Consider the following 14,204-nt stretch of genomic DNA (forward strand, 5'->3'; position numbering starts at 1 on the left):
TTGACATCCTGCAGAGACTAATTAAAATTTTAAAATATTTTCTATTTACAAGAAAGAGTTAAACACAAATTTAAAGAAAACACCACCTTCTTAATAAGTTATTAAAAAATTGAGTCCCTTTGATAACTATTGGTATCCTACTGCAATTTTCCAAATGTATGGAAATTAACATAATCTTATAATGCTGACAGCTTGAGATAAAACAACAAAAAATAGTTAGACCAAACAAAAATCTTAATAACCTGCTTCTATTTAAATGCATTCAAAGAGGATTAACTCTCTGCTTCCTACTATGATGACTTTGTGGACATATGTGCCTGAGGAAAGTTCTTTAAGTGAAGAATCTACATGTGAATCTTCTTTCTCTATTTTTGCAAAAGGTCATTCATTAATCTCAAAAAAGAATCCCAACCAACATTGTTCTGGTTGATAACAGGTGTAACTTTTAAATGACAGTGATCCTTCCTCTCAGAATTGGGTCTAAAAATTTATCAGGTTCTTAACTCCCAGAAGTTATTAGTTAAGATAAAACTGTCTTGAAGCTTTAAAAACTGAAAAATTTCACTTAGGTTTCAGGCTTACTCATTTGGCAGTAAAAACTGACCTGAACTGATCAAGACTATTTTTAGTCTTTATTAATCTCCCATAACATGAACATTGATACATTTTGCTGCAGAAATATTAATGTGTTTAAAAACCTCCAGACTCTGTCAGAGGGTGTTATATAATACATAGTATATGTACTCGAGGGCTTCTCTAGCGGCTCAGCAGTCATGAATCCACCCAGATACAGGAGACTCAAGTTCAATCCCTGGGTCAGGAAGATCCCCTGGAGAAGGAAATGGCAACCCTCTCTAGTATTTTTGCCTGGGAAATCCCATGGACAGAGGAGCCTGGCGGGCTACAGTCCATGGAGTTTCAAGAGTCGGACACAACTTAGTGACTAAACCACCACCACCACCACCACTCTGTTGCTTTCCTAAAAGTCAAAAAGTTCTAAAGTCCAAAATACATTTGGCCCAAGGGTTTCAGATAATAAAATGTGGACCTGTAGTAGGTTTCAATAATTCTAAATAGAGGGATACATGGGATAGTCTGATCACCTCTATCAACTACATACTTATTCATACTAAACTATTCCAGGTGTCTATTTCTATAAAATACATGTGGTATATAATTCTGATTATCTTTATCTAAAATGTGTTCAAACTTAAAGTAGCTCAAATAGAAAGCTTCTGGTTTTTGTGTGTTTTTTTTTTTTTACTTTTGCTTAACCTGCTACTCTAAGTTTTTTCCTTTTACAAACTGAAATCAATGTGCAAAATTAACCAGACAGTCTAAGAGATTATATGGCTTGAACATTTAGGAAATAGGGCTTCAATTTCTTTTCTTCTAAGTGAGAGGCTGGCAAATGATGGTCTGTGGGCTTCCGCCTATTTCACAGCTATGCCCACTTATTTATATATGGTCTGTGGCTGCTTTTCAGCCACAGCGGCAGAGCTGTGTAGCTGTGGCAGAGACCACATGACCTGCAAAGCCTAAAATATTTATTATCTGGCCCTTTACTGAAAAAAGGTTTGCTGAGCTTTGATCCAAGTCGATCACCCCACAAGGGTACTAATACCTATCACTACTTTATAGCCATGACTTTATAAAATAAGTTGGTTTGTCTGCATTTAGAGCTTATTTAGGGCTTCCCTGGTAGCTCAGCTGGTAAAGAATCTGCCTGCAATGCAGGAGATCCTGGTTCATTTGCTTCCTGGGTCAGGAAGAGCCACTGGAGAAGGAATAGGCTATCCACTCCAGTATTCTGGGGCTTTCCTGGTGGCTCAGCTTATAAAGAATCTGCCTGAAATGTGGGAGACCTGGGTTCGATCCCTGAGTTGAGAAGATCCCCTGGACAAGGGAACAGCTACCCACTCCAGTATTCTGGTCTGGAGAATTCCATTGACTATATAGCCCATGGGGTTGCATAAAGTCAGACATGACTGAGTGACTTTCACTTTCACTTTAAGGCCTTATGGGTGACATTTCAAAGGCAAAGACAGAGACAGCTGTCACAGACTGATATTCCCTTTCTGTCTGAATGTGGCCTCAACAGGTCAACATGTTAGACCGTTGGCCAGATCCAGAGGGACTGAGGAATATACTACTTGTTGATGATATAACTCTGGTCAGAGGATGAAGACAGAACTTTATAAGGTGAAGTTAATAATGTTCCCATTGATTGTAAACATTAAATTCACTGAAAAGAATCCATATGCTTTACATTTATGTTGATATGCACAATCCCAAAGAGGTAGGGAAATATGGATCTCACAAATTATTCATCAGTATATTGAAATTCAGGTATGCTCTGCTTCTTGAAAAGACAAAATTATCTTTTGCCACATTTTGACAAAAAGGTTCCCAGCTCAGCTGTGGCTCAATAAACTTTTATTATTTTTTTGTTATTTATTTTTATTCAAAAGAATTTGTTTCCCTATCACAAAAATTAGATAAGCATACCACCAACAGCAGCAAAGTCCGTAGAGTTACATTGATGGTGGAGAGTTCACTGGGTATTCCCAATGTCCCGAAGGTCAAAAGGAGGAAAAACAGGGAAAAAAAAAAATACTCAAAACAAATCCAAAACCCATGGTGACTTTGGGGAGAGACACTGCAGGATCTGTCTTCTCGTATTGTCGGCTGCAGATGTATTTCAGCAGGATCTAGTACAGTTTAACTTGAGCAAACCCTTCATACCAACTCTAGCACCTAATAGGGAGAAAAAAGAATCAGTATAATGAAACAGTTTTACAATACGGAAAAAATTTAATCAGTCTTTATTACATTGTAAATAAAGAACCAAACCCAGTAATCATTTTCCAATTGCTAAAATGCCAAAGAATTTGAAGGGTTTAGACATTAATCCTTTCTTACTTTCAATCTGATAGCTGCATGAACTCTTTCAAGTTAGTTATCTCTACAGTTAGCTAGAGTGCCTTCAAGATAAACTATATAAAAAATAAAGATAAATGACTGACTGATGCAGAGTGTGAATATGATGTTTTTAGAATATTATGCTGGTATCTTTCCACAATCATAACAAAAATTTTAACTATTACTGTTTAGAATTTTAATCTATTTCTTGCATTAACAAGCATCTCATAGTGATCAAGGTATTCAAGACCTAAAATCCAATCTTTCCCTATTGCTTCTTTTATTTTCTAGTCAACTGTCTGGGTGTCAAGATATTTTGTTAGCTATTAGAGTAGCACCTTATCATACAAAAAAAACTGTGATATTGCTAAGATTAAAAATAAGAAAAAGCAATGATCAATTATAAAAAGAGTAGGAGAAATGGCTGCGAAAGGACACTGAATGTGAGGACAATTATGAGTACCGTCAAAAAGGATCACGTCAGATGGAGCCTGTAATTCTAGGTGGCTAAGCATTAAAGGAGCAACTTATAGCCTGCTGTGCTAAGGCTTGAGTTATACCTGTGCTGCCCTAATGCTTTTTGTCTTTACATTTGGCAAGCACGTTACTTTACATAAGAGGTCAGGGCTGCTGAACAGAAATCTTAGATTTATCACTGAGATTCTGTAAGTATGTATGTAGCTTTGAGCTTTCTGTAGATACATTAGCAATCCCAATTGCCTCAAAGGCCAAACATGTAGAAGAATAAAGTACAGCTTTTTCAACACAAGCCTTGCCATGAGAATAAAGAGAAACTGAGAGACTACAGAATCACTTAAAATGGAGATTCTAAGATCTTCTACCATCTTGTATGAGGCTTCCATAACAGAGCACTGGCTTTGTCCATGACTCTCTAACAAGGTTTCCCAAATAAAAGAAACCAGATACATAAAAAGAAGTATACCGCGTAAATTAATCTGACCAGCTAATAGTGCTGTTCTGCTTTGCATTTGCTCCTTTCATGTCTGTAGGACAGTGTGTGAGGCTTGGATTTGCGCTCTTGATTACTGGGTCATTCTCCACTCAGGATGAGTGGAAGGAAGCCATGGCAAAATCAGTGTTAAATGGCAGGGATATAGATACATCTTATTTTAAAAAATGCATTCTGATACTTCTATATCAGCAGAGAATATGTGGAAAGAACTGGTACCCACAGTCAAACCCATGTAGTAAAAACCCTCTCCAAGATGATGTTTTGCTTAAAAGCTCACTGCTTAGCTCAGGATTTATTTATCCAATGTACTGTGCCTAAGTGCTGAGCATCCCTGGTGTAATTAGATAAATTTTTTTTTATTTCCTTGAACCCCTAACTACCAAGAAAAGTATCTGGAATACTATATCTGAATTTGGGAATGAGACTATGAATGAAGAGACTAAATCAAAGTTTTCAGATTATACCAATAGCATGATCACATGACCAGTCAACTTTCAACAGAAAGGTACAATTCCTTTTCTTCCTCTAGCAACTGAGGAAATCTGTTTGTCAAGATAAAGGAAGAAAAACATGAGGAAGAGAAGAATACAGTAAGGGTTAAAGACACTTTGAAATTTGCTAAGTGTCTAAGCATCTGTTGCTGTATCTTGGATCCTGTCCCCTGAATACCCAGAGGGATAGCTGCACTGGCGTAACAGAAGCTGAACGGTGAATGGCCCATGGTGAGTGCTGAATAGTCTTCATCTGGTTGTCATTCTGACCGCCTTTCAGACCCTTCAGCATTTGTATAACCTCTAAAAAGTACCATCATCTTCTCCAAAGTTGCAAGCTACCTATTCTTTTCCCCTTCAATCAAAGCCATTTCCAAGCAGATAGAGACTCGTGATTTGGCATGCTCTCTAAGGCTTAGTACAACTCTATATTTCCACGTTATAGTTATAGTCTGCTATAGCCTAAAAATGGAGATGTATAAAATAGCTTACCTTAATTGTACCCTGACTGTTAGCAGCAATCAGCACATTGGACTCCTAGAAAAGAACAAGAACTTTTAGAGCACAGAGAAGGATTTCCTGCAGGGCAGCCCAGGAGAATAATTTCCTCTTCATCCTTCTTTCTTTCACTTTACCCAAAGAAACCAATACAATCTAAACTGGAGAGCCAACTTTAACATGCTTTTAACTATGAATTATAAATTCAAAATCCCATATTTTGAGGATTAGATTTAATAAAAAAAAAAATACAGTTGGAAGCAGCGTAGGAAACTTTCAAATGTAAAGAAAAGTAAAAGAGAAACAGACTGCCATTAGGAGGAAAGCCAAGAGAAACAAAGACTGAAGCAAAACACAAATAATAACCTGAGAAAAGCAAAGCACACAATTCTTTCCATAGACAACTTCCCCTTCATTCATTTTATCCCTTAAGAAACCAGTAATTGGTATACACCTCTATGTATAGCTATTTGGTATTAGGAAAACAAAATGAAACAGAATGTGAATATTCATCTGGAGACAGATGGCTATCTTTCTTTTCAACTATTTTATCACTCGCTATATGCATTTTAAAAACCTTGGTGATACTTCAAATAGAATGCATGTGGCAACACATTGTTTAAATATTCTAAGCCTTAAGAAAAAAAACTATTTCTCTGGAAAGCAGAAAGGATGGAAAAGGAAATAGACAAGACTGAGTTTACCAGAGAGAATCTCACTGAGTAGGAAGAGCTGGGACATGCCTTCTGTTGTAAAGAGTCTAATAGGCTTTGAGCTTTGGAGTGTATACAGGTCTTTTTGTTTTTCAGAGGAGACAGTCAGAAAGAAGTAAACAGATTCAAAACTGCCATAGAGGCCATTTGACCGATGTGAAGTCCAAGTCCAAATAATAGCTCTCAGAAACAGATAAAGTGGTCAAACTTCACTGAAGGATGGGATCTGCCTGAATATCCTACAGGTGTCATCAGAAAGTGATGAAAAGAAAGAACACTTTTGATTTGTATTCTGGAAAAGTTATTGCAACCGATCTTGAGTTAAACCTTAGTTTCTTTGATGCAAAGCATCTGTGCTGTACAAACGTCTATATTTCTATCATTTAACTTTCTCTTGGATTGAAAGTAAAGTTACCTTTGAAAACTGTTCACCTTGCTGCTATTGGTGTAGGAGGAAAAAAATTATCTCTTCTGCTAATCCCAAATTTGGGGGATCAGGCTATTTCTTGGATGCAGTCAGTGGTGACAGAATCAATGGTCCGTGGTATCAAGAAGGAATAAAGAGGACTTCCCTTGGATAGGAATCCGCCTGCCAAAGCAGGGGACGTGGGTTCAATGCCCGGTCCAGCAAGATTTCACATACCTCAGGGCAACTAAGCCCATGAGCCACAACTCCTGAGCCCACATGCTGCAGCTACTGAGCCCTGTGCCCCTAGAGCCTGTGGGACGCAGCAAGAGAAGCCACAGCAACGAGAAGCCAACACGCGACAACTAGAGCACAGTCCCCACGTGCCGTAACTAGAGAAAGCCTGAGCAGCACTGAAGACCCAGCACAGCCAAATATAAAAAAACAAGACATAAAAAGGAAGGACTAAAGACACGCTTTTTCTGGAAGTGGGCATGGGAATTGCTGATGATAGGGTTTGGAACACAGAACCCTCAAATATGGCATGTGGGCATATTGGATATTTCAAACTAAAGGATTTCAAGAAAATGCCAGAAGCAGGAAGGTTACTCTGCCCTTCCACACCTCCTTCCCTTTCCCCCTAAAACAAAATTCTCATGTGGGAAGTGTCCTCCCTATACCAAATAAAGGAACATTCTTATCTCCAACAACAAAGGAACGCTAAGAACAATCCGAGTTTCCTGCGGCTTACTATTCCTGAGTACAATTACCTCATACTCCCTAACCTATCACATTGCTTCATGACCCCTCACTCTTCAAAACACGGCAGAGAATACACAGGTCTACTTCCCTGGGTCTTCATTTCCTTATGGAGGCTTTCATGTCATGTATAACATATTAAATAACTCTATATGCTTTCCTCCTGTTAACTTGTCTGTCAGAATTTAAAGACCCAGTCAAGGACCCTAAGAGAGTGATGGAAAACTTCTTCCTTCCCTGTCGTTCAGTTGGTAAGTTGTGTCTGACTCTTTATGACCCCATGGACTGCAGCACGCCAGGCTTCCCTGTCCTTCATCATCTCCTGGAGTTTGCTCAAATTCATGTCCATTGAGTTGGTGATGCTATCTAACCATCTCATCCTCTGTCACCCCCTTCTCCTCCTGCCCTCAATCTTTCTCAGCATCAGGGTCTTTTCCAATGAACTGGCTCTTCACATCTGGTGGCCAAAGGACTGGAGCTTGGGCTTATTTCCTAGCTGAGCTTTTCCCTTAAATCAGCATATGAGAGTTGGACCATAAAGAAAGCTGAGTGCTGAAGAATTGATGCTTTTGAATTGTGGTGTTAGAGAAGACTCTTGGGAGTCCCTTGGACTGCAAGGAGATCCAACCAGTCAATCCTAAAGGAAATCAGTCCTGAATATTCACTGGAAGGACTGATGCTGAAGCTCCAATCATTTGGTCACCTGATGTGAAGAACTGACTCATTGGAAAAGACCCTGAGGCTGGGAAAGATTGAAAGCAGGAAGAGAAGAGAACAACAGAGGATGAGATGGTTGAATGGCATCACTGAATGAATGGACATGAGTTTGAGCAAGCTCCAGGAGTTGGTGATGGACAGGGAAGCCTGGAGTGCTGCAGTCCATGGGGTGACAAAGAGTCGGACATGACTGAGTGACTGAACTGAACTGAACAGCACATATATTCTTGAAAACAGTAACGTAGGAAAATAGCATTCACTATCAGAATTAGTTTCAATATCCACTTTGGGGAATTATGGGCTATCACTGGGACTGAATGTGCACAGAGTTAATACATCCATATGGGGGGGTGGTTGCGATAGAGGGTATTCCAAAATCCCTCTTATTTATCTACTCTTTCAGTAAACTAAGTTCAGAAATTGGCTGGAGTGAGTTTTAGGCATCTTCAGGGAATACAATAAGTCACTGTGAGCTTCTCAAGAGGCGGAATTTCTGTATGTGCAGCAGAAAACAACAAAAAGAGGCACTGTGGTATAATGCGATTTCTTCCGAGCAAGAACTTTAAACAAGCTGCTTAAAGCTAGATGCGGCAGTCACCAAGAATTGCTCCCTCTGCTACGGGAACACACAACATCAGGATAATGAAAAATTTATGACCCAAAGCTACCTCTCTTTCTGCGATTTTGGTTTGAGTCATCTTCCAATACAGAAGAAAGTAGAAAAACCTGGTGGAGATGAAGACTCATCCTGAGGGGAATCCACCTCCGCCAATTACAGAGATATTAATTACACAACATAAATTTGTAATTCTCCAAAGGTTGGAAGAATCTCTGAAAATACATGGTATATTACCATACAGTATGAAATTGTATGTTCAATATAAGAAAGTTAACTTGAAACACTTTTTCCTGTGGAGACAGATGAAATATCTCATTTACAAATAAGCTAACACAGAGAGTGATTCCCCAGTTGGAACTGTCTTTCAGGACTAATATATAGGTAACTGAGTCCTAAGAACTTTTAGAAACACTCAAAATTATTAAACATGACAAAAAATAAAAGAAATATAACAGGTTCACTTCTCACTATGCCCCTCCCTCCAAAGCAAACAAATGCATTAAAAAGGGATTTAGGATTAAACTGTCTTTCAGAAAGGCAGATATTAGCTTAAGATAAATGAATTTTTACATGCAAAAGAAAAATAAAACCAGGTAAAACCTCTTCAGCATAGAGGTACAGAGGTGATAAGTACAAGGTTATTACTATAGCTTTTGAGTAATTCTTGTTTGCATTTTGAATGACTAGTAATTCTTGGCTGTAGCCTGCCAGAGCGCTAATGTAAATAAATAAGTTCTGGCTCAATGTGTTATTTTTACTCGCTAAATAAAATAAAAATGCCAGTCACTAGTTCTCATTATTTTCTCCCTCTTAAAAACTGGCAGTTTTCCTACAAAGACTTCCTCAAGGTTAAGACAATAATGCTCCTGCTATTTTCTTCTTAAGATAAAGAGATTAAAAAAGACAATGGAAAAATCAGCAGCAAGTCTTTTACAAAAGTAGAAGACAAATACATAAGCATATACCAACTTACTGAGAAAGCCGGAGATAGATACCACAGTAACTTACGCTGAAACAAAACTAGCGTCCACTGGAACTGTTTCTTCTTTGCCAGCTTGCCTATGAAAGAGCTACCATAGCTACTACATTAAAATCCTGAGCAAGTTGAGAATTGACAATTACTCATTTAGCTTGAAACTGGAGGATATAGCCCTAGAGATAGTCATAATTGATTTTAAATGTGAAGTTGCTTCACTGGATGTATAAATATGTGATTAAGAAACTTCTATTTCTGGCTGGTAACAGAATAAATAGAATGGACTTGCCCTCCTACCTTAAACAGGTAGAAAACTGAACAAAATATAAAAGACAGCACTGGACAACAGGCAGAACAGGACTGTGATTACAAGAGGAGAAACAAAAAATGTCATCCTACAGTCACCTCAGCTTCCTGTCTGGAGGCCATTTCTGGACCTCAGAGCAAGGGAGGGGGATCCAAACAGAACAGAGAGGAATCTGCGAAGACCACAGCAGAGTAAGGTGAGGAGGCAGAGGTGTAAGCACGGGGTGTCTGCGGAACAGCTGGAATTTGTAGGGCACAGTACCACAGAGGAGAAAGCTACTTAAAAGTACAGTTCCAGGAATCTGTATTGGGGTGCCCTTGACTGTACATCAGAATAATACACCGTGTGCTCACAGGGTGAAACTACACAAAGTCAGAAAAATAACAATGAAAAGGGAAAGTACAACCAGTGAGAATATAAAACATTATCAAATGCTAGAATTCACACAGGGTTAGGAGATGTCAGGGTTTAGACAAACCAGAGTGAAGATAACATTCAATGCCCCCATTTAATAGAGTCCTCAGAGGGTCAGGCCTTATCAGCAGGCCTAACCTAGCCTGAAAACAAATGTTCCTCTAGACCGGGAATTAGCAAACTGATCCTACGGACTAAATCCAGCCCAACCTGCCTGCGTTTTAAGCTTCACTTTTAGTAGAACCCAGCCACAGGCATTAGTTCACAGTTGACTCTGGTTCCACTCTGTGGATTTAACCAACAGTGGATCAGAAATATTTTGGGGAAAAAAAATCTAGATACTTCCAAAATGCTCAACTGTATTTGCTATTTGTGGCAACATTTGATTTACAACTATTTACAAAGCATTTACATTGTATGAGATATTATAAATAATACAGAGATGACAAAGTATAAAGGAGGATGTGCTAGATTACATGTAAATACTATGCCATTTTATACAAAGACTTGAGTGTCTATGGATTTTGGTATCTGTTGGAGGTCTTGGAAGCAGTCCCCTGTGAATACCAAGGATTGTAGGTAAGTACTGTCTATAGCTGTTTCTGCACTACAGTAGCAGAATTGAGGAACTGCAACAGAGACCATATGGCCTGTAAAGGCTAGAATATTTGTGATGTGGTCCTTTAAGAAAGAGTTTTGCTAACTGCTACTTTAGTTATCCTAATAAAGTTTAAAAACCAAGTGTCAAAAGTATCAACTCTGTCTCCAAAACCTCAACTTTCTGTCAAAACAAACTTCAATGCTCTTAAAAGAATTAAACAAAATCTAGACACGCAACAATAAAGCATTCACAATATATAGCATTTTAGAGGCAAAAATAATCATGAAAAAAATTTCAATGAGTAGAACCAGATGTAGAAATGAAAATATAATAGAAGCGACCAATGAAGACTTTAAAGTAAGTATGCTGCTGCTGCTGCTATTTATAATTGTATTCAAACATGTAAAGGAAACAATGGTTTTAATGAGAAAAGAAATGGAAGATATAAAAATCAAATGGAATTTCTTCACTTGAAAAGGATAGTATCCGAAATGGAAAATTAATTGGATGGGCATGACAATAGATAAGACAGTGAAGAATAAAGTAACAGTAAATGTGGCAACACAGGGGAAAAAAATCAAAACTGACACAAAGGCTGGAAAGAAAGAAAGAAAGAAAATTAGTATTTACGTAAACAGTAGGACAATATGCAAACTAATAAATGCTAATTGGAATTTCAAACAAAGGAGAAGGGACAGAACAGTTATATGAAGATATGAAACTAAAATCTTTCCAAATGTGAAAACCCATAATCTTAGAAGCTTAATGCTCAAGTAGAAAAAGGTACAACACTAATATATTAAGATACATCACAAACTACTGAAAATGAGTAAGACAGAGAAAATGTTGAAAACTGCTAGAGGAAAAAAAGGACACATTGTGTAAAAGAAACAGAGTAGAGAGATCAGAAGGGGGAGCGTCCACATCCTATCAAGATTCACGCAGATCTCGCGGAGCCTCTTCCCGAAATTAAAATGATGACAGCATTCTGATGGGTGTGAGGTGTGATGTCTCATTGTAGTTTTGATTTGCATTTCTCTAATAATGAGCAATGTTGAGCATCTTCTCACGTGTTGGAGAAATGTCTGTTTAGGTCTTTTTCCCACTTTTTGATTGGGTTGTTTGTTTTTCTGGCATTGAGTTGAATGAGCTACTTGTATATATTGGAAACTAATCCTCTGTCTGTTGTTTCATTTGCTATTATTTCCCCCCATTCTTAGGGTTGTCTTTTCACCTTGCTTATAGTTTCCTTTGCTGTGCAAAAGCATTTAAGTTTAATCAGGTCAGGTCCCACTTGTTTAGTTTGTTTTTATTTCCGTTACTATAGGAGGTGGGTCATAGAGGATCTTGCTTTGATTTATGTCATCAAGTGTTCTGCCTATGTTTTCCTCTAAGAGTTTTATAGTTTCTGGTCTTACATTTAGATCTTAAATCCATTTTGAGTTTATCTTTGTGTATGGTATTAGGAAGTGTTCTAATTTCATTCTTTTACATGTAGCTGTCTAGTTTTCCCAGCACTATTTACTGAAGAGGCTGTCTTTGCTCCATTGTACCTTCTTGCCTCCTTTGTCAAAAATAAGGTACCCATACGTTCATGGATTTATTTCTGGGCTTTCTATCTTGTTCCACTGGTCTATATTTCTGTTTTTGTGCCAGTACCATAATGTCTTGATGACTGTAGCTTTGGAGTAAAATCTGAAGTCAGAAAAGTTGATTCCTCCAGCTCCATTCTTCTTTTTCAAGACTGCTTTGGCTATTCAGGGTCTTTGGTGTTTCCATAAAAATGGACACTGGTCAGAATGGCCATTAACAAAAAGTTTACAAACAATAAATGCTGGAGATGGTGTGGAGAAAAGGGAACACTCTTGCACTGTTGGTGGGAATGTAAATTGATACAGCTACTATGGAAGATAGTATGGCAATTCCTTAAAAAACTAGGAATAAAGCCACCATAAGACCCAGCAATCCCACTCCTAGGCATATACCCTGAAGAAACCAAAATGGAAAAAGACACATGTATCCCACTGTTCACTGCAGCACTATTTGCAACAGCTAGAACATGGAAGCAACCTAGATGTCCATCGACAGATGAATGGATAAAGAAGTTGTGGTACATATACACAATAGAAGCCATAAAAATGAATGCATTTGAGTCAGTTCTGATGAGGTGGATGAACCTAGAACCTATTATACAGAGTGAAGTGAGTCAGAATGAGAAAGGTAAATATCGTATTCTAATGAATATATACAGACTCTAGAAAAATGGTACTGGAGAATTTATTTACAGGAGAGCAATGAAGAAACAGACATAGAGAACAGACTTATGGACATCAGGAGAGGGGAGGAAAGGGTGAGATGTATGAAGAGTAACATGGAAACTTACATTACCATATGTAAAATAGATAGCCAATGGGAATTTGCTGTATGGCTCAGAAAACTCAAACAGGGGCTCTGTATCATCCAGAGGGGTGGGATGGCGTGGGAGATGGGAGGGAAGTTCAAAAGGAGGGGACATATGTATACCTATGGCTGATTCATGTTGAGGTTTGGCAGAAAACAACAAAATTCTGTAAAGCAATTATCCTTCAATAAAAAAATAAATTAAAAAAAAACGATGACAGCAAAGCCACGGGAAGACATTCTCTTCTTGCCTGGTAAGAGCTCAGCCAATGAGAGACAGGCATAACTCAGCTAAGAAAAAGTCATGGACTCTTTTATCTGCTGTAGCTCTCCCGACTTCCTTTCCCCCTCTACAAGAGTTCTCCTCTCCATTTTGCTGGAGACTTGCACATGATTCAACATAGCTGCAGACTCTGAATTGCAATTCTTTGATGATGCTGAAGAACTCATTTTTGTTGGAGAAATAGCTGTTTTATGTTAACAATTACATATAGAAGTACAAGGTCACCAACTATCATCAGAGGTAATTTAAGCCAATAAGACATAGCTTTTTTAAGAGGATGAGGGAAAAACCTATCAACCTAGAAATATTATATAAAAAGAAAGATATTTTGACAACTAAAGCTAAGAAAGCAGCATAGATGCACTGTAAGAACTGTTTCAGGAAGTTCTTATAAAACATGAAACCTTAAATCTAAACAAAATGATGGACAGTGCTAGAAATGATTGATATGTGGTAAACAGAAAAGATGTTTGCTTTCTTGTTTTTTAATTTTCTTAACAGATAATCACCAATTAAAGCATAAATAATAACAATATATTATGCTATTAAAAATAGAAGCAACATGTCAGCAAAAGTATACAGGATAAAAGGGGTAAAAAACAGAAGAACATTGGAATGGTCTGTGATATAAGTGGTATATCTGATAACAGACTGCGATAAGTTAAACATGAATATTGTAAACCTTAGAGAAACCACTAGAAAAGGAAAAGAAATAGTAAAGCTACTAAACTACTAAAGGAGATAAAATGAATTATAAAATAATCAATTAAAAAACGAGAAACATGGGCACAAAGAACAGATAGGCCAAACATACAACAAATAGCAAGATGGGAGACGATAACTAACTAGACTGACAAGTAAATGCAGATGGTTTAAATACTACAATTAAAAGGCAGAGATGATAAGACTTGATAAAAGAGCAAGTTTATGTTGCCCACAAAACACACTTTAAAGAAAAACAGATATTTTTAAAAAGAGAAAAAAATACACTATGCAAACATTAATCATAAGAAACTTGGGATGGTTCTACTAATATCAAAAGTAGACTTCTGGGAATTTGCTGGTGGTTCAGCGGTTAAATTCAGTGCTTTCATTGCCACGGCCCACATTCAACCCCTGGTCAGG

The 14,204-nt window shown here is 37.8% G+C and overlaps 1 protein-coding gene across 3 annotated transcripts in view; it reads right to left on the reverse strand.

The window, feature by feature from the left end:
- RFWD2 (ring finger and WD repeat domain 2) overlaps positions 2,407-14,204 on the reverse strand; it is a 230,128-nt gene continuing 218,330 nt past the window's right edge. For all 3 annotated transcript variants that reach the window (XM_018060630.1, XM_018060631.1, XM_018060629.1), the window contains 2 exons: positions 4,879-4,923; positions 2,407-2,757 (listed from right to left, as the gene is read on the reverse strand). In XM_018060630.1, coding sequence (XP_017916119.1) covers positions 2,740-2,757; positions 4,879-4,923 — 63 coding nt within the window. In that variant the 3' untranslated portion in view covers positions 2,407-2,739. The remainder of the gene's footprint in view (positions 2,758-4,878; positions 4,924-14,204) is intronic.

Source organism: Capra hircus, chromosome 16 (genome assembly GCF_001704415.2).
Source record: "Capra hircus breed San Clemente chromosome 16, ASM170441v1, whole genome shotgun sequence".
In the NCBI taxonomy this organism is placed as follows: Eukaryota; Metazoa; Chordata; class Mammalia; order Artiodactyla; family Bovidae; genus Capra; species Capra hircus.